Source organism: Cebus imitator, unplaced genomic scaffold, assembly GCF_001604975.1.
Source record: "Cebus imitator isolate Cc_AM_T3 unplaced genomic scaffold, Cebus_imitator-1.0 Scaffold162, whole genome shotgun sequence".
In the NCBI taxonomy this organism is placed as follows: Eukaryota; Metazoa; Chordata; class Mammalia; order Primates; family Cebidae; genus Cebus; species Cebus imitator.
Genome location: NW_016107477.1, coordinates 3,138,271 through 3,153,177, shown reverse-complemented (window position 1 = coordinate 3,153,177; position 14,907 = coordinate 3,138,271). Strand labels below are relative to the sequence as shown.

Sequence of the window (14,907 nt, the reverse complement as noted above, 5' to 3'; positions counted from 1 at the left end):
GAGAAGTAGAACTATCTGTGTGGTTCCTTTCAAGGAATACCTGCTATTACAAAAGTTCTAATCCTGTGTGTGATCAAAAGGGCTTCTCCAATTCCAGCCCACAACAAATGCATCATAGGTTGCTTTCTTATGGCTGTTGAATAAATTATATATATGTATTTTTAAATGAAAAGCATAGTATCTGCTACAAAAAAAAAAAAAAAAGCAGAGAGGGCTGGGCGCAGTGGCTCACGCCTGTAATGCCAGCACTTTGGGAGGCTGAAGTGGGCGGATCACCTGAGGTGAGGAGTTCAAGACCAGCCTGGCCAACTGGGAGAAACCCTGTCTCTACTAAAAAAAAATCCAAAATTGGGCGTGGTGGCACATGCCTGTAATCCCAGCTACTTGGGAGGCAGAGGGAGGACAATCACTTGAACCCGGGAAGCAGAGGTTGCAGTGAGCTGAGGTTGCACCATTGCACTCCAAACTGGGCAACAAGAGCGAAACTCCGTCTCAAAAAAAAAAAAAAAAAAAAGCAGAATTCTACGAAAAAATGGAAAGGAGCTTGGGTACATTGAGACCCCACAGCTTCTATTGCCTGAACTGAAAATGACTGGAAAGGGTAAAGAAAGAAGGCCAAGAGTGAAAGCAACACTGCTGCCCCGGCCACTGGTGCCAAAGCAGCACCTGTGCATGCTCCGCTGGGCCACGTGTGCATGTAGTACACACGGATGTAGGAGGAAAAAGTGGGACAACTGCAGCCACTACAAGCAGAAAAATGGAAGAGACTGAATTCCAGAGCTTAGCAGCGTGTAGGAGAACGCGAGGCTTAGGGGCAGGCACGTGTGTTGACCACACTGTGATCTGGAAGAGGAGTGGAGGGGCCCACACTGATCACAGTGAGTATCAGGACACCAGCCCACACTGTCCAAACTCCTCCCAGTCGCCCCCACCCCAGATACCATTTCTGTGCTCCTCACAGCCAGAAGGCCCACCAGCCTTTATGAATATTATTTTTTGGTAACAGGAACAGCTGCACTTTAATTCCATCCACATGCTGACCAGTATCCTGGTTATGAGCTTGGGCCTGATACAGAAATCCCCGACCTTGACCTCACCAAAGTGTGCCCTAAACCACAGAATGAGGTCCCTCCCTCTGGTTTCCGAGAAGATCACCAGGGATAAAGCAACTGCTCCTTTTGTGCTTGATATAATCAATCTAATTGTTAGTTTCCTGAAATAATGCCTTCTACCTGGATCACAGGTAGTAGTATGGGAAGTCAGTAGCTGAAGCTGGTTTATGCACCTGGTGTGAAACATAAGACTTGTGAAGCTGAAATACAGTTATTTATTAATTGCCACTAATAGCCCTATAATAAAGGCAGAACCTGTCAGCTAAACAAATAAACAATTAACTTGTTACTGCCATTTAGTGAACTGTTTTTATAACAGGCTTCCTGTTTGTAATTCCACACCTGGATAGTTTACAAATGGGATCTAAACAAGATGAGAAGCAGGTGCCTTCTTCCACTAGCGAAGGAAAGCCTCGTGTCACTGCTCTCTAAATCTTTACAGTAACTTCACTGTGGTTTTCCGGACTCTCTGGCCTGGTCCTATCACCTTTAAAACATCTCTGCTAGGCAATCTGTGGCACATAGTGTTTTCAGGATCACTGAAAATGACTGGAGAAACACATATGGCATAAAAATTCTTCGAGGAGCTTTTTTTTTTTTTGCAATCCCCTTGTACCACCTGGATTTTTAGAAAACCAGGGCAATGTATTAAAAGCCAAGAAACATATGCACTTACATCTCCCATTCAGATTGTGCGTGTCCATGAATGAGAAGGCCTCATCGCAGTTTGTGCCCTGCTCAGCATAGCTCTTGTCCATTGAGTTCACCATCACAGTCATCTCCTGTCGGGTGCTGCTCATCGTCTCCTTCCGCTTCTTGGCCAGTTTCCTTAGGATAAAGAGTTCAATTATGTAGGTATGCATTTGAATGTGATACGGAGCTTTGGAGTGTATACTGACCGATGTTCAGAAATGACATCTACTGAATTAATCCTATTCATGATGCCTTCTTTGTGGCAAGCACTCTGCCAGGTTGCAGATACAGAGATGAAAAACATGTACTACCTTCAAAAAATAAACAACACCTTCAAACAACCAGAAAGACAAAACATCATTATGTTTCTCCTACTATAAGCTAGATTAAAATGACCAATTAATCTACTACAACACGATCATAATCTGCTGTTACACCCCTAGAGTTATTAAGTTTTCACTAAATTATCTACATCACCACATACAGTGTCAAAGAGAAGTCTCCCCTGAGTAAATATTTTCCAAGCAAAAATGAAATAACAGATGAGTCTAAAAGGCACATTGTTTAAAGAACAGAACTAGGTGAGGAGTCAAGAATGTGTAACTGGAGTATGTGCATACTGGGAGCAGAACCTGACACAGAGCCTGCAGAGGTCAGAAAGCTTAGGGTGTAGGAGGATCAAGGGAAAGTACTGAATTCTCAAAAGGCTATGACCCTGTCCCCAAACCCAAATGAATCCAAATTAGTTCCCATCAAGCTTTGTCAATCTCTACAGAGCAGAAGGTTAAAAAATGTCATGTTGCTGGGTTCCCTGCAAAGTTCAGCAGGGGTAAGACTTCATTGTGCCCTTTGAGTGGAAGAGAATGCAAAAAGGGCAGAGAGATTTCTAATTCTTTTGGAGACACAGGTTAATCCCAGCTTCTGCATCCCACTTACTGACCACCAAAAACTCATCATCTAAAATTACTGACACCTGTACAAAAGCCATTAAGACTTTAAGGGAAACTAATGTAAATAAACAGATAACACAAATTTTTATAGATTTTACTACCAGAGGTTGTTTTATGTACCCAAGACAGACAAGATTAGAATTAGAGATGCTTAAAGAGAAGGTATTCAACACCCACAGCACCATAGTACCAAAAATACTATGTCCTAAAATATTTTAATTGTGCCCAAGCACCTAGCAGCATCTATGAAAGAAAACCACACCTCCTTCTAGTAAATTATCTTGACACTGATTGACCTAGAACACAGCAGAATTTAAAATGAGCCACATAATCAAAATCACAACCATATTAGGTGATTGCTAATGCAATGTAAGGCATTGACAACATAAGACCATACGGATAATCTTTATCATCATTTCTAAATGACACATAATCCAAATGCTTTCTTGCCTGTAGTTACAATAATATTTTAATTTCATACTTTGAAGGCAGAAGGGTTTCATTAATAAGTTGCCTTTTTATTGCTAAAAGTTGTTAGAAAAAAAGATGCATTTTTAAACAGAAAAATGAAAATCACTTATAACATCTCTGACAGTGTTAAAGTTACACAGATTTTGAAAGGTGAGCCAGCATGACTCCTCTGGGCACTGACACCACCCCTCTCTGGCCTTGCGTGGATCATGATCATCCCCCTCTAGGCCTCTGTCCTCCCAGCCAGCCATGCTAGTTGAGCCTGGATGTTCTCAACACATGTTCTGGACAGAGACAGCACTGGACTCTATCTCCATAGCTGCACTTAAATAATTTTCTCTCCACTTCTGAATCTGCCAGATCACTGGAAAAACATTCTTAGGCCAGGTCTCCCCAGGAATTCTGAAGCGGAGGATTGAGATAATTAGCTCCACAATTCAGGCAAAATGCCTACTTTTGCTTGAATTTCTTTGGACTGATTTATGCCAGTAATTGCCTCAATATTCTTTTTTGTTCAGCCTGTAAAGAGAAGCATTGTGAACTTTACTAGGCTTTCCTCTCTGCCTTTTCTTGCTTGAATTCCTCTAATCCAAAAGGTTAGAAAATGCTAGCCGCTGCACTTCTTGTGTGGTTGGCCGGGAGGGATATACGCACCAATAAAAATCTCCCTTCTAATCCTCCACAAGCATAGACTAATTTCAGTGATGTCACACTAATCACTTCATTGCTGATCTTTAAGCACAAAAGAAGCACAGTAATGACTGTGAGAGCATGCTCAAATCAAACAGAGGTCCAGGCAGACACCTGCAGCTTTAAGCTCATATCCACAGGACATATGTCCATGAACCACCTTCTATACCCAGCTCTCAATGTCTTCTGCAAGCCTGCATGCATTAACCCTACACACTAGCCACCTTTTTACTTTCAGCAGATGTCACAAACACGAATGTCTCCCTGGGGCCAGGCAAGTCATGTAACCTCCCAGGTTCAAGTGATTCGCCTGCCTCAGTCTCCCAAGTAGTTGAAACTATAGGTGTGCACCACCACACCCAGCTGTTTTTATTGTATTTTTAGTAGAGGCGGGGTTTCGCTATGTTGGCCAGGCTAGTCTCAAACTCCTGACCTCAGGTGATCTGCCCACCTCACAAAGTGCTGGGAATACAGGCATGAGCCACTGTGCCTGGCCACCAAATTGCTTTCAAATACACATCATCTATCACCCCCGAATTCAATATGCTTCTTTGAAAACGTTTACTAGTGCCTAGCCAATGCTTTACACAAGGCTAATGACACAGGGACAGAAAGTGAGCAAGTGCTATAGGGAAAACGATGCTGACAGACCTGCTCCATGCAGCGTTGCCACAAACTTTCAATTTACAAAAAATACAATATACACAAAAGAGCAATAAAGTGAAGAACAATAAATCAAGGTACCCTGTACAGGTCAAATGCTCTTGTCCATAATCATAGATGGCTGCAAAGAGTTACATCGAGAAAGAGACTCATCACTGTGGATAAAAAGCAGTTTCTCTCTTTTTCTTTCTTCTTCTTTTGAGCCTTGTGCTTCAGATCTTACTTTTTTCAAGTGAAAACTTGGAACACTATCAGAAAAGCTTTATGAACTTAATGATCAAAGTCTTTTGTGTAGGAAAACTGAAGTTAAAACAATTTTCTTTGCAATCTTATATAAAAACACAGTAAATTTATTTTCCATCTTGGCTTACAACAAATGGTTTGCTAAAATATTTTGATCTCCAATCTCCAAACTTGCACTGCATGAATCTCAAAGGCCCTTAGTAATTAAAAAAAATAAAGGTTCTTACCAACATCTATAAATAGATCATAAAAAATTAAAGAAATGAGTTGGTGGTTTCTAGTCTGGCATGAGAGGAGCTGGGAAGTCATCACTGCTTCCTAACAAGTCAAAGTTGAAAAAACTGAAAATCGGCAATTTTTCTTAGGTGTGTCGGAGAACTGAGGTCACAGGGCAAACCACTGCCTCTCAAATTGGAGGGACCAAAAGCTAAATACAGAGAATCACAACTTACCGGAGCTAAACTTCAGGAGCAAAGACCTCTGAGAGAACCAGACCTGGCCAGGAAAACCTAAACTGTAGCTGACAAACTGCTGGAGGCTCAGCGTGGACCCATCTCAGAGGTAATAACTCCGGGGGGAATTAGTCTTAAGGAGGCCTGCACATTTCTGTGAGTTTTACTTCCAGGAACCCTACCAGGTTTTCACAGTGAAGATTTAGACAAATCCCCTCAGGTGTCCAGGAAGAAGCAGTGGAAAGTAGCCACTTTGAAATACGTCAGCATGTTTATTCTATTCTTAACAAAGCCTGCTTGAAAGAGAAGCTATGTTTACCAGCACCTAACCTGCCAGTTTTCTCAGAGCCTAACTGACCTGGGGCAAGAGAAATACAACTCCAGCCCACGTTAGCCATCCTATCCCAACAGTGGGGGAGAGGGATACCGAGAAGTATCTGCGAAGTCCACAGTCCAGAGGCACAGGTTCACTATTGACTAAGACCTAATCATACGACTATAGAGTGCCTCCTTTCCCCCTACCACCTTACACTATGTTAATAAAGGCCTATTTACCACAGTTCCTGTTATTGAATACATCATGTATAGCTTCACGAAACACACACACACACACACACACACACACACACACACACACACACAGAGAGCAAACAACAGAACTGGACTCTTGATATGGCAGAGGTGCTGGAATTAACAGAGTGGGAATTTAGAACAACCACGATTAGTATGCTAAGAGCTCTAATGTCTAACAGATAAAGTAGACAGCATGCAAGGACAGATAGGTGATGTAAGCAGAGAGATGGAAATTCTAAGAAAACCAAAAAAGAAATGCTACGGACAAAAAACACTGTAACAGAAACGAAAATGCGAAAATCCTGTGACAGTTCATTAGCAGACTGGAAATGGTTGAGAAAAGAATCTCTGAGCTTGAAGATTATCTCTGTAAAAAGCGCCAAAACTGAAAAGCAAGAGAAAACAAATAAAACGAAACCACACAAAATGTCAGAATATCCAAAACCATGGGTAACTACAAAAGGTGTAACTTACATGTAATAGGAATACAAGAAGGAGAAGAGAGAAGGGAAGAGAAGAAATGTTTGAAGCAATAATAACGATTTCCTAAAACTAATGTTTGAAGCATGTCACTTATCTTCCAAGCATTTTAGATTTTTTCCAGCTATCTTTCTGTTACTGATTTCTAATTTTACCAAACCACAGATCCAGGAAGCTCAGAGAACACCAAGCAGGATAAATGCCCCAAAATCTACACCTAGTAATATCATATTCAAATTGCAGACAATCAAAGATAAAGTCTTGAAAAAAAATCCAAGGGGGGAAAACCACTTACAGAGGAGCAAGGATGAGAATTACATTGGACTTCTCCTCAGAAACCATTCAAGCAAGAACAAAGTAAAGTGAAATATTCAGTATGTTGAAGGAAAAAGCTGCCAATCTAGCATTATGTATCCCATAAATTTATCCCTCAAAAGTGAAGGAAAAATAAAGACTTTCTCAGATAAAATTGAGGAAATCTGCCAATAGGCCTCCCTTGCATGAAATAATAAAAAGTTCTTCAGAAAGAAGAAAAATGATAGATCAGAAACCTGGCTCTACAAAGAGAAAGGAAGAACAGGAGAGAAGGAATTATTGAAAGTAAAATAAAAGCTTTTTAAAAATTATTAATTGATACAGCTGAAAGAAGTGTGTTCAAAACAATAACAGCAAGAAAGTATCTGATGATTATAGCTATGGATAAGTGAAATGAGTAACAGCAATGAGATAAGGGACAGGAGAGGAAAATTGAACACTTTGCTATTTAAAGAACTTTCACTATCTGTGAAGTGGTATAGTGTTATTATAAGTAGACTTGGACTTGCTATAAATGTATGTGAAGTCTAGGGCAGCCACTGAAAAAAGTAACAAAACATTAAACTAATAAAGTAGACAAAATGGGATAATATAAAATACTCAAAAAAAAAAAAAAAAAAAAAAAAAAAAAAAAAAAAAAAAAAAAAAAAAAAAAAAAAAAAGAAAGAAAAAGAAAAAAAGATATCCAACATTATCAATAATCATTTAAATCTCAGTAGTCTAAATATACCAGTTAGACCATACACTAGGTGGCTTACACCTATAATCCCAGCACTTGGGGAAGCCAAGGGAGGTAGATTGCTTGAGCTCAGGAGTTCAATACCACCCTGGGCAACATGGCGAAAGCTGTCTCTACCAAAAATACAAAAATTAGCCAGGTGCAGTGGCAAACGCCTGCAATCCCAAGTACTTGGGAGCTGAGCTGGTAGGACTGCTTGAGCTCAGGAGGCAGAGGTTGCAGTGAACCAAGTTTGTGCTACTTCGCTCCAGCCTGGGCAACACAGTGATACTCCATCTTAAAAAATAAATAAATAAACAAATTAAAAGGCAGATTATCAGATTAAAAAACTCAACTATGTACGATCTATAAAAAACTTATTTAAATATGAAGACACATAGTTTAAAAGTAAAGAGATGGAGAAAAATGTACCATGCTAACACTAATCAAATGAAAACTGGAATAAGCTATATTAAATTCAGACAGAACAGACTTTAGAGCAAAAACAATTACCAGGGATAAAGAAGAGCATTATATAATGATAAAAGTGTTGGTGTCTCCAAGAAAACAAAATTTTTTAACATGTATGCACCTATAACATAGTGTCAAAATATAGGAGGCAAAAAGTGATAGAATTGCAAGGAGAAATAGATGAATCCACTATTATAGTTGGAGACTTCAACCCCTCTGACAGTAATGGACAGCTCAGCAGGCAGAAAATCAGTAAGGACATGGTTGAATTCAAGAGCACCATCAATCAACTGGATATTACTGACATCTTAAGAATCCTTCATCCGCCAGCAGCAGAATACACATTATATTCAAGCTCACCAGGTACATTCAGATAGACACATCATGATCCATTAGACACAGCTTAACAAATTTCAAATAACAGAAATCATACAATGTCTGCTGTTACACCATAACGGAATTAAATTAGAAATCAGCAACAGAAAAATGGCTGGAAAAATCCCTAATACTTGGAAGATAAAAGATTCATTTTAAATAAAACATAGATCAAAAAAGAAATCTCAAGAAAGATTTAAAAAATATTTTGAACTAAATGAAAATTAAAATACAAATTATCAAAATGTGTGGTATATAGCAAAAGTGGTGCTTACAGTGAAATCTGTAGCAATGAATGCATATATTAAACAAAAAGAAACATCTAAAATCAATAATCTAAGCTCCCACCTAAGGAATCTAACAAGATAAAATTAAATCTAAAGAAGGCAGAAGAAAAAAAAATTAGTACAGAAATCAATGAAATAGAAACAGGAACTCAATAGAAAAAAAAAATCAACAAAACCAAAAAGTGGTACTTAGTAAAATTGATACACCTCTAGCCAGGCTAAAAAAAAAAAAGAGAGAGAGAGAGAGAGAGAGAAGACACAGATTACTCATTAGAAATGGAAGAGGGGACAGTATTACAGATCCCACAGACATTAAAAGGATAACAAAGAATATTATGAACAACATCATACCTACAAATTTGATGAGCTGGTTGAAACAGACCAGTTCCTTGAAAGGTATAATCTTCTAAAACTCACCCAAGAAGACACAGACAATCTCACTAGGCCTACAGCTATTTAAAAAATTGAGTTAATAACTTTTCAAAGCATGAAGCACTAGGCTCAGATGGTTTCACTGTTAAATTCTACCAAATACTTAAGGCAATCATACCAATTTTCCACCAGGTCTCCCAGAATATAAATAGAGAATACTTCCTAGCTCATTCTAAAAGGCCAGTATTATCCTAATACGAAAACCAAACACATTACAAAAATGGAAAACTGCAAACCATAATTTCTCATGAAAACAGATAAAAATCTTCAACAAAGTATAGCAAATGGAATCCAACAATTTATAAAAAGAATTATACACCATGACCAAGTAGAATATATTTCAGATATGGAAGGCTGGCTCAACATTTGAAACTCAATAAATGCAATCCATCACACTGACAGGCTATGGAAGAAAAGTCTCATGGTAATATTAATAGATGCAGAAAAAGGATTTGACAAAATCTAATACCAAGTAGTGATAAATGTTTTCAGCAAAGTAGGAACGGGGGGAACACTCCTCAATTTGATTAAAAAAGGTCTACTAAAACCTATAGCTAACATTATACTTAATGCTGAGAAAATAAAAGCTTTCCCATAAATATTAAGATCAAGGCAAGAATGTCCTCTCTCACCAATACATTTCAATATCTTCTTGGAAGACATCAACAGGTTAAGAAGGAGCGAATCAAACAGTCTTTGTTCACGGATAACATGATTGTCTGTGTAAAAAAATCTGAAGGAATCAACAAAATAAGCTCTTAGTACTAATAAGCAAATGTAGCAAGGTTGCAAGATACAAGGTTACTACACAAATGTCAATACTTTCATATATATCAGCAATGAACAATTGGAATTTGACATTAAAAATGTAATACCATTTTTATGAGCACCTCCAGAACAGAAATAATTAGGCATAAATCTAACTAATATGTATGAAAACTATATGAGGAAAACTGCAAAATTCTAATGAAAGAAATCAAAGAACTAAATAAATAGAAGATGTAATATTGTCTACATGTCAATTCTTCCCAAATAGATCTGCAGATTCAGTGCAATCCTAATCAAAATCCTAGCAACTTATTTAGTGTTATTAACAAACTGATTCTACATGGAGAGGCAAAAGACCCAGAATAGCCAACACAATACTGATGAGAAAAAAGTTGGAAGATTGACACTATCTGACTTCCAGACTTACTATAAAGCTACAGTAATCAAGACAGTGTGGTGTTGGTAAAATAAGAGACAAACAGATTACTGGGACAGAATAGAGAGACCAGAAAGAAACCTACAGAAATACGGTCAACTGACAAAGGAGCCAGGGTACTACAGTGGACAACAAATGGTGGTGGAACAACTAGACATCCACATGCAGCTAAATGAATCTAGACACAGGCCTTGTACCCTTTATAAAAATTAGCTCAAAATGGATTATAGACCTAAATGTAAAATGCAAAAGTATGAAACTCCCAGAAGATAAAATAGGAGAAAATCTAGATGACCTTGGGCATGGCAATGACTTTTCAGATAAAATATTAAAGGCATAATCCATGAAAGAAACAATTGGTAAGATAGGCTTCTTTCAAATTAAAAATTTCTGCTCTGTGAAAGACATTGTTAAGATAGAAACCATAAATTTGGAGACAATATTTGTAAAAGACACATCTGGTAATGATCTGTTTATCCATAATATACAAGTAACTCTTAAAACTGAACAATAAGAACACAAACAATAGGATTAAAAAATGGGCCAGAGACCTTGATACCTCACCAAAGATGTACAGATGGCAAATGAGCATATAAAAAGATGCTCTGCACCATACGTTATAAGGAAAATGCAAATGAGAACAACAAGATACCACCACACATCTGTTATAAGACCAAAATCCAAAACACTGATATCACCAACTGCTGGCAAGAATGTGGAGCAACAAGATCCCTCGTTCATTGTTGGCAGGAATGCAAAGGGATATAGCCACTATGAAAAACAGAGTGGCTTACACCTGTAATCCCAGCACTTTGGGAGGCCAAGGCAGGCTGGTCATTTGATGACAGGAGTTCAAAATCAGCCTGGCCAACATGGTGAAAACCCATCTCTACTAAAAATACAAAAATTAGCCAGGTGTGGTAGCACATGCCTGTAATCTGAGCTACTTGGGAGGCTGAGGCAGGAGAATCACTTGAGCCCGGGAGGCAGAGGTTGCAATGAGCTGAGCTCGTGCCACTGCACTCCAGCCTCAGTGACAGAGTGAGACTCCATCTCAAAAAAAATAAACAAATAAATAAATAGATAAATAAAAATAAAGAAAAGAAAACCAGTTTGGCAGTTTCCTATAACACTAACAATTGGAAGATTGACACTATCCAACTTCCAGACTTACTATAAAGCTACAGTAATCAAGACAGTGTGGTACTGGTGAAATAAGAGACAAACAGATTACTGGGACAGAATAGAGAGACCAGAAAGAAACCTACATAAATACAGTCAACTGACAAAGGAGCCAGGGTACTACAATGGACAACAAATGGTGGTGGAACAACTAGACATCCACATGCAGAAAAGTGAATCTAGACATAGGCCTTATACCCTTTACACAAATTAACTCAAAATGGATTATAGACCTAAATGTAGTATTTTATGATTCCAACTACGTAACACCCTGGAAGAGGCAAGACTGTGGAGACAATAAAAGGATTAGTGATTGTCAGAGGTTAATGGGAAGGGAGGAATAAAGAGGCAGAGCACAGAGAAGGTTCTGGGCTGTGATCTTATTTATCTGATACTATAATGCAGGATGCATGTTATTATAGAGTTGTCAAAACCCACAGGAAGTGCAATGCGAAGAGTGAACCCTGATGCGAACTATAGCCTTTGGGTGACAATGATGTGGCAATGTAGCCTTATGGATTATGATAAATGAGGAGACTGTGTGTGTGTGTTGGCAGGGGGGTGTAAAGAACTATATGGGAACTCTGTATTTTCTGCTCACTTATGTTGTGAAACAAAAACTGCTCTATAAATAAAATTTATTAAACAATGCAATACAGTTTAGAAAAATAATTGGAGGCAGAAAAAACTGTCATAGCTCAAAAACTGCAAAGTAGAAAAAAGGTAGGACAGGAGAGAAATGTGGGGTGATTTCAAATTAAAGGAACGGTTATTACACTTCATGCTTATTATACTCTAATATTTCCTCAATATTTCTTTTCTAGAGTAAAAATTTTAAAAAAGTATTAAATGGAAATAAGGAAAATGGAAAAAAACTTGGCAAGTTATTATGTTTATGATGGTATGAATCATAACTGATAAAACATGGGGAAGAATGAACTTTTCAGCAATGGGTCCTATGGGAGAGCTGCAGGCCAAACTGCTGCCAACTAGGAGAACAACGTGTCACATGGCTGGAAGGAAGAAGAAATCACTTCTCCTCCAATTTCCTGCTCTGAAACCGGTCTGAGTGGCAACTGGGAGAGGAGCAGGACACATGGGCCCGTTTGCCATAGGTATCAGTGGATTCAATATGGATGCTGCTCACAGTCCTGGCTTACTGGCATTCAAGGTCACAGGCCATGGTTCACCAGAGCCTGATTGCCCACACCCTCTGTGACAGACTCTCCCATGCTAGGTTATGTCAACAGATTGTCACTGAGGAAAGACTTATTAGCACTGACCCAAAGATCACCGATGCCCATAGAAAAGATGTTTTTCAAATTATCTTCCTTTCAAATACTACACGGATGGCAAAACTCAACAGAAAGGTAAATCACATATAGGCTAATAATGAAAGGGTAAACAGCTCTCTGGTCCTGGCTTCTACAATTAAGTGTGTGCTTAGACTTAACTAAGGGCTGCAATAGGAGCTGGAACTAAGAATAAGTGTTTATTTTTTCTTAAAGAAGGTATGAAATTATTGTTGGTTTAGTCAAACAATGCATATATTATACCAAATTACAAGATCTAGTTAAATAAACCAGAATGAATAAGAGCTTGTCATGTTAAAGATGGATCTGTAAGAATTACCAGATCATGTTGCATTTAAAGGTAAAATTTTAAGAAAAAAACATAGTGGTCTGACATTAATTATTTCAATTCAAAAGTAATTATTTCAATTCAAAAGCACTAGAACTGTCAGTTGACAGAAACAGAATATGAAAAGAATAATTACAAAAATATAGGTAGGACTTCAGACTAGCCACGCCAGGTACTTTATGTTCACCAATTCTTTTAACTCTTATAACAGCCCGATGAGGAAACTGCCGTTATTATCCCTATCTTTACAGAGAAGGAAACTGAGGCATAGTGGTATTAAGCCGTCCACGGTCACATGGCTACAGAACTTTAGACATCTGGCATTGCTTTCCCATGTTGAGATAAAATGATCTCTATGAATCTGTCACTGGCACCACTAGCTACACTTATGGCTGCTTACGTCTGCACACTGTCCATAAACTTTCCAGGTTTCCAGCTGGGACTTTTTAGCTGTTGACCAAGGTGAAAGTGCTCTTCTAACATCACTAACTGCACCATCACTTAAGAAGTCCACTCTCTTACAGACAACACACTACGGAGGGTGCACACTACCTACCCACTAGTCACTCTGTTCTTCATTCACTAGGTAACAGATATACATTTATCACAAAAAAACACAGTTTATTTTTTTTTAAGACAAGTCAGGGTTTTTATCTTTGTTGGGCTTTTGTTTTAGAGTTTACCTCTTCACACCACAGGATGAGATCAAATGACAGGACTCTCAGAAAGGCTGATAGGCTAAAAAGAAACCAGAGAGGAGGACTTGGATATGTATCTTCCCACCTCGCCAACTGAGAAATGGGTATGGATTTTATTCACATATCACTTTAGGCTACAGCCTTACTTCAGATGACCTAGTGGTAATGACATCATACGATGAATCACTGGTGAGTAAGGGTGTCTGCAAATGAACTTGCACCAGGGCAAAAGCAGCAAAGAGCTGTGTGGATCTCTCCAGCAAGTAACTATCAGAATCCTTTGGTACATGTGTGTATACACACATATATTACCATGTGTACTTCACATTGGAGAGGTTCAAATAATAGTCATATTATACAACTATAATAAAAATTAGTCTTTCTCAAACTTACAAGTTGAAAATCAAGTATTTGGAAAAGGTTGGCTTTCTTTTAAAAAAGTTGAAATTACATGTATTGCCATCTATGATCACCTCAAAACTATGACACAAATGTCTTGCATGATTCTGAGATAATAGTTGTTAAGTACAATAAACAAGAGAATCATGATGATATTATTTATGGCAACAAAATTCAAGGAATCATAAGTTAAACCAACATGTGAGAGAAAAAAATATACCCAATATCCTTATATATTAAATAATTTTTATTTTTGTAACTAAAAATTTAAGAATAGGGCCTGCTGTTTTCTGGAGAAGGCAAAAGTGCCTAAAGTTTTCTAACAGTTGAGCGTTCAATGGATTAAAAGGAAACATTTTCCTACTCTTTAATTTCAAAAGAATCTCTGGTCAGTAAGCACTATCCTTACATACTTGGAAGCCACTGTTTTTGTTCTTAGCCATCCGGTATTTTACTATGCTCCCGGGCAAACATCATGATCCAGCGGGGTGAGGACAGGGCTTTATGCATCCTCTATTCTAACATTCCTGTGGGATTGTTAGAAGGTGCATAACCTGTGGTAGACGCTCACCAAACATTTGTTTGCTCTTATTCTGCTTGCCTGATTAATTTTAATACCTTATCTCTTCATCATAAAAATATATGATAAACATAATTATGCATAAGAGAGAGGCATCACAGACACACACACACACACACACACACACACACACACACACACACACACAGACACTGACTGATACACGTCTAATGACTCTGAGGGTTCCAGCTCAGTGCTTGGTGACAACTAACACATTTAATGGCTTAATCCCACGGTCTACCACTTTTCAAGGGGTTGAAAGAAAAAGGCCTTGGAAG

The 14,907-nt window shown here is 38.3% G+C and overlaps 1 protein-coding gene across 17 annotated transcripts in view; it reads right to left on the bottom strand.

The window, feature by feature from the left end:
- Nucleotides 1–14,907, bottom strand: part of PTPRM (protein tyrosine phosphatase receptor type M) — an 858,282-nt gene that overhangs the window by 164,374 nt on the left and 679,001 nt on the right. For all 17 annotated transcript variants that reach the window (XM_017543961.2, XM_017543962.2, XM_017543951.2 and 14 more), the window contains one exon: nt 1,789–1,940. In XM_017543961.2, the coding sequence (XP_017399450.1) occupies nt 1,789–1,940 (152 nt within the window). The remainder of the gene's footprint in view (nt 1–1,788; nt 1,941–14,907) is intronic.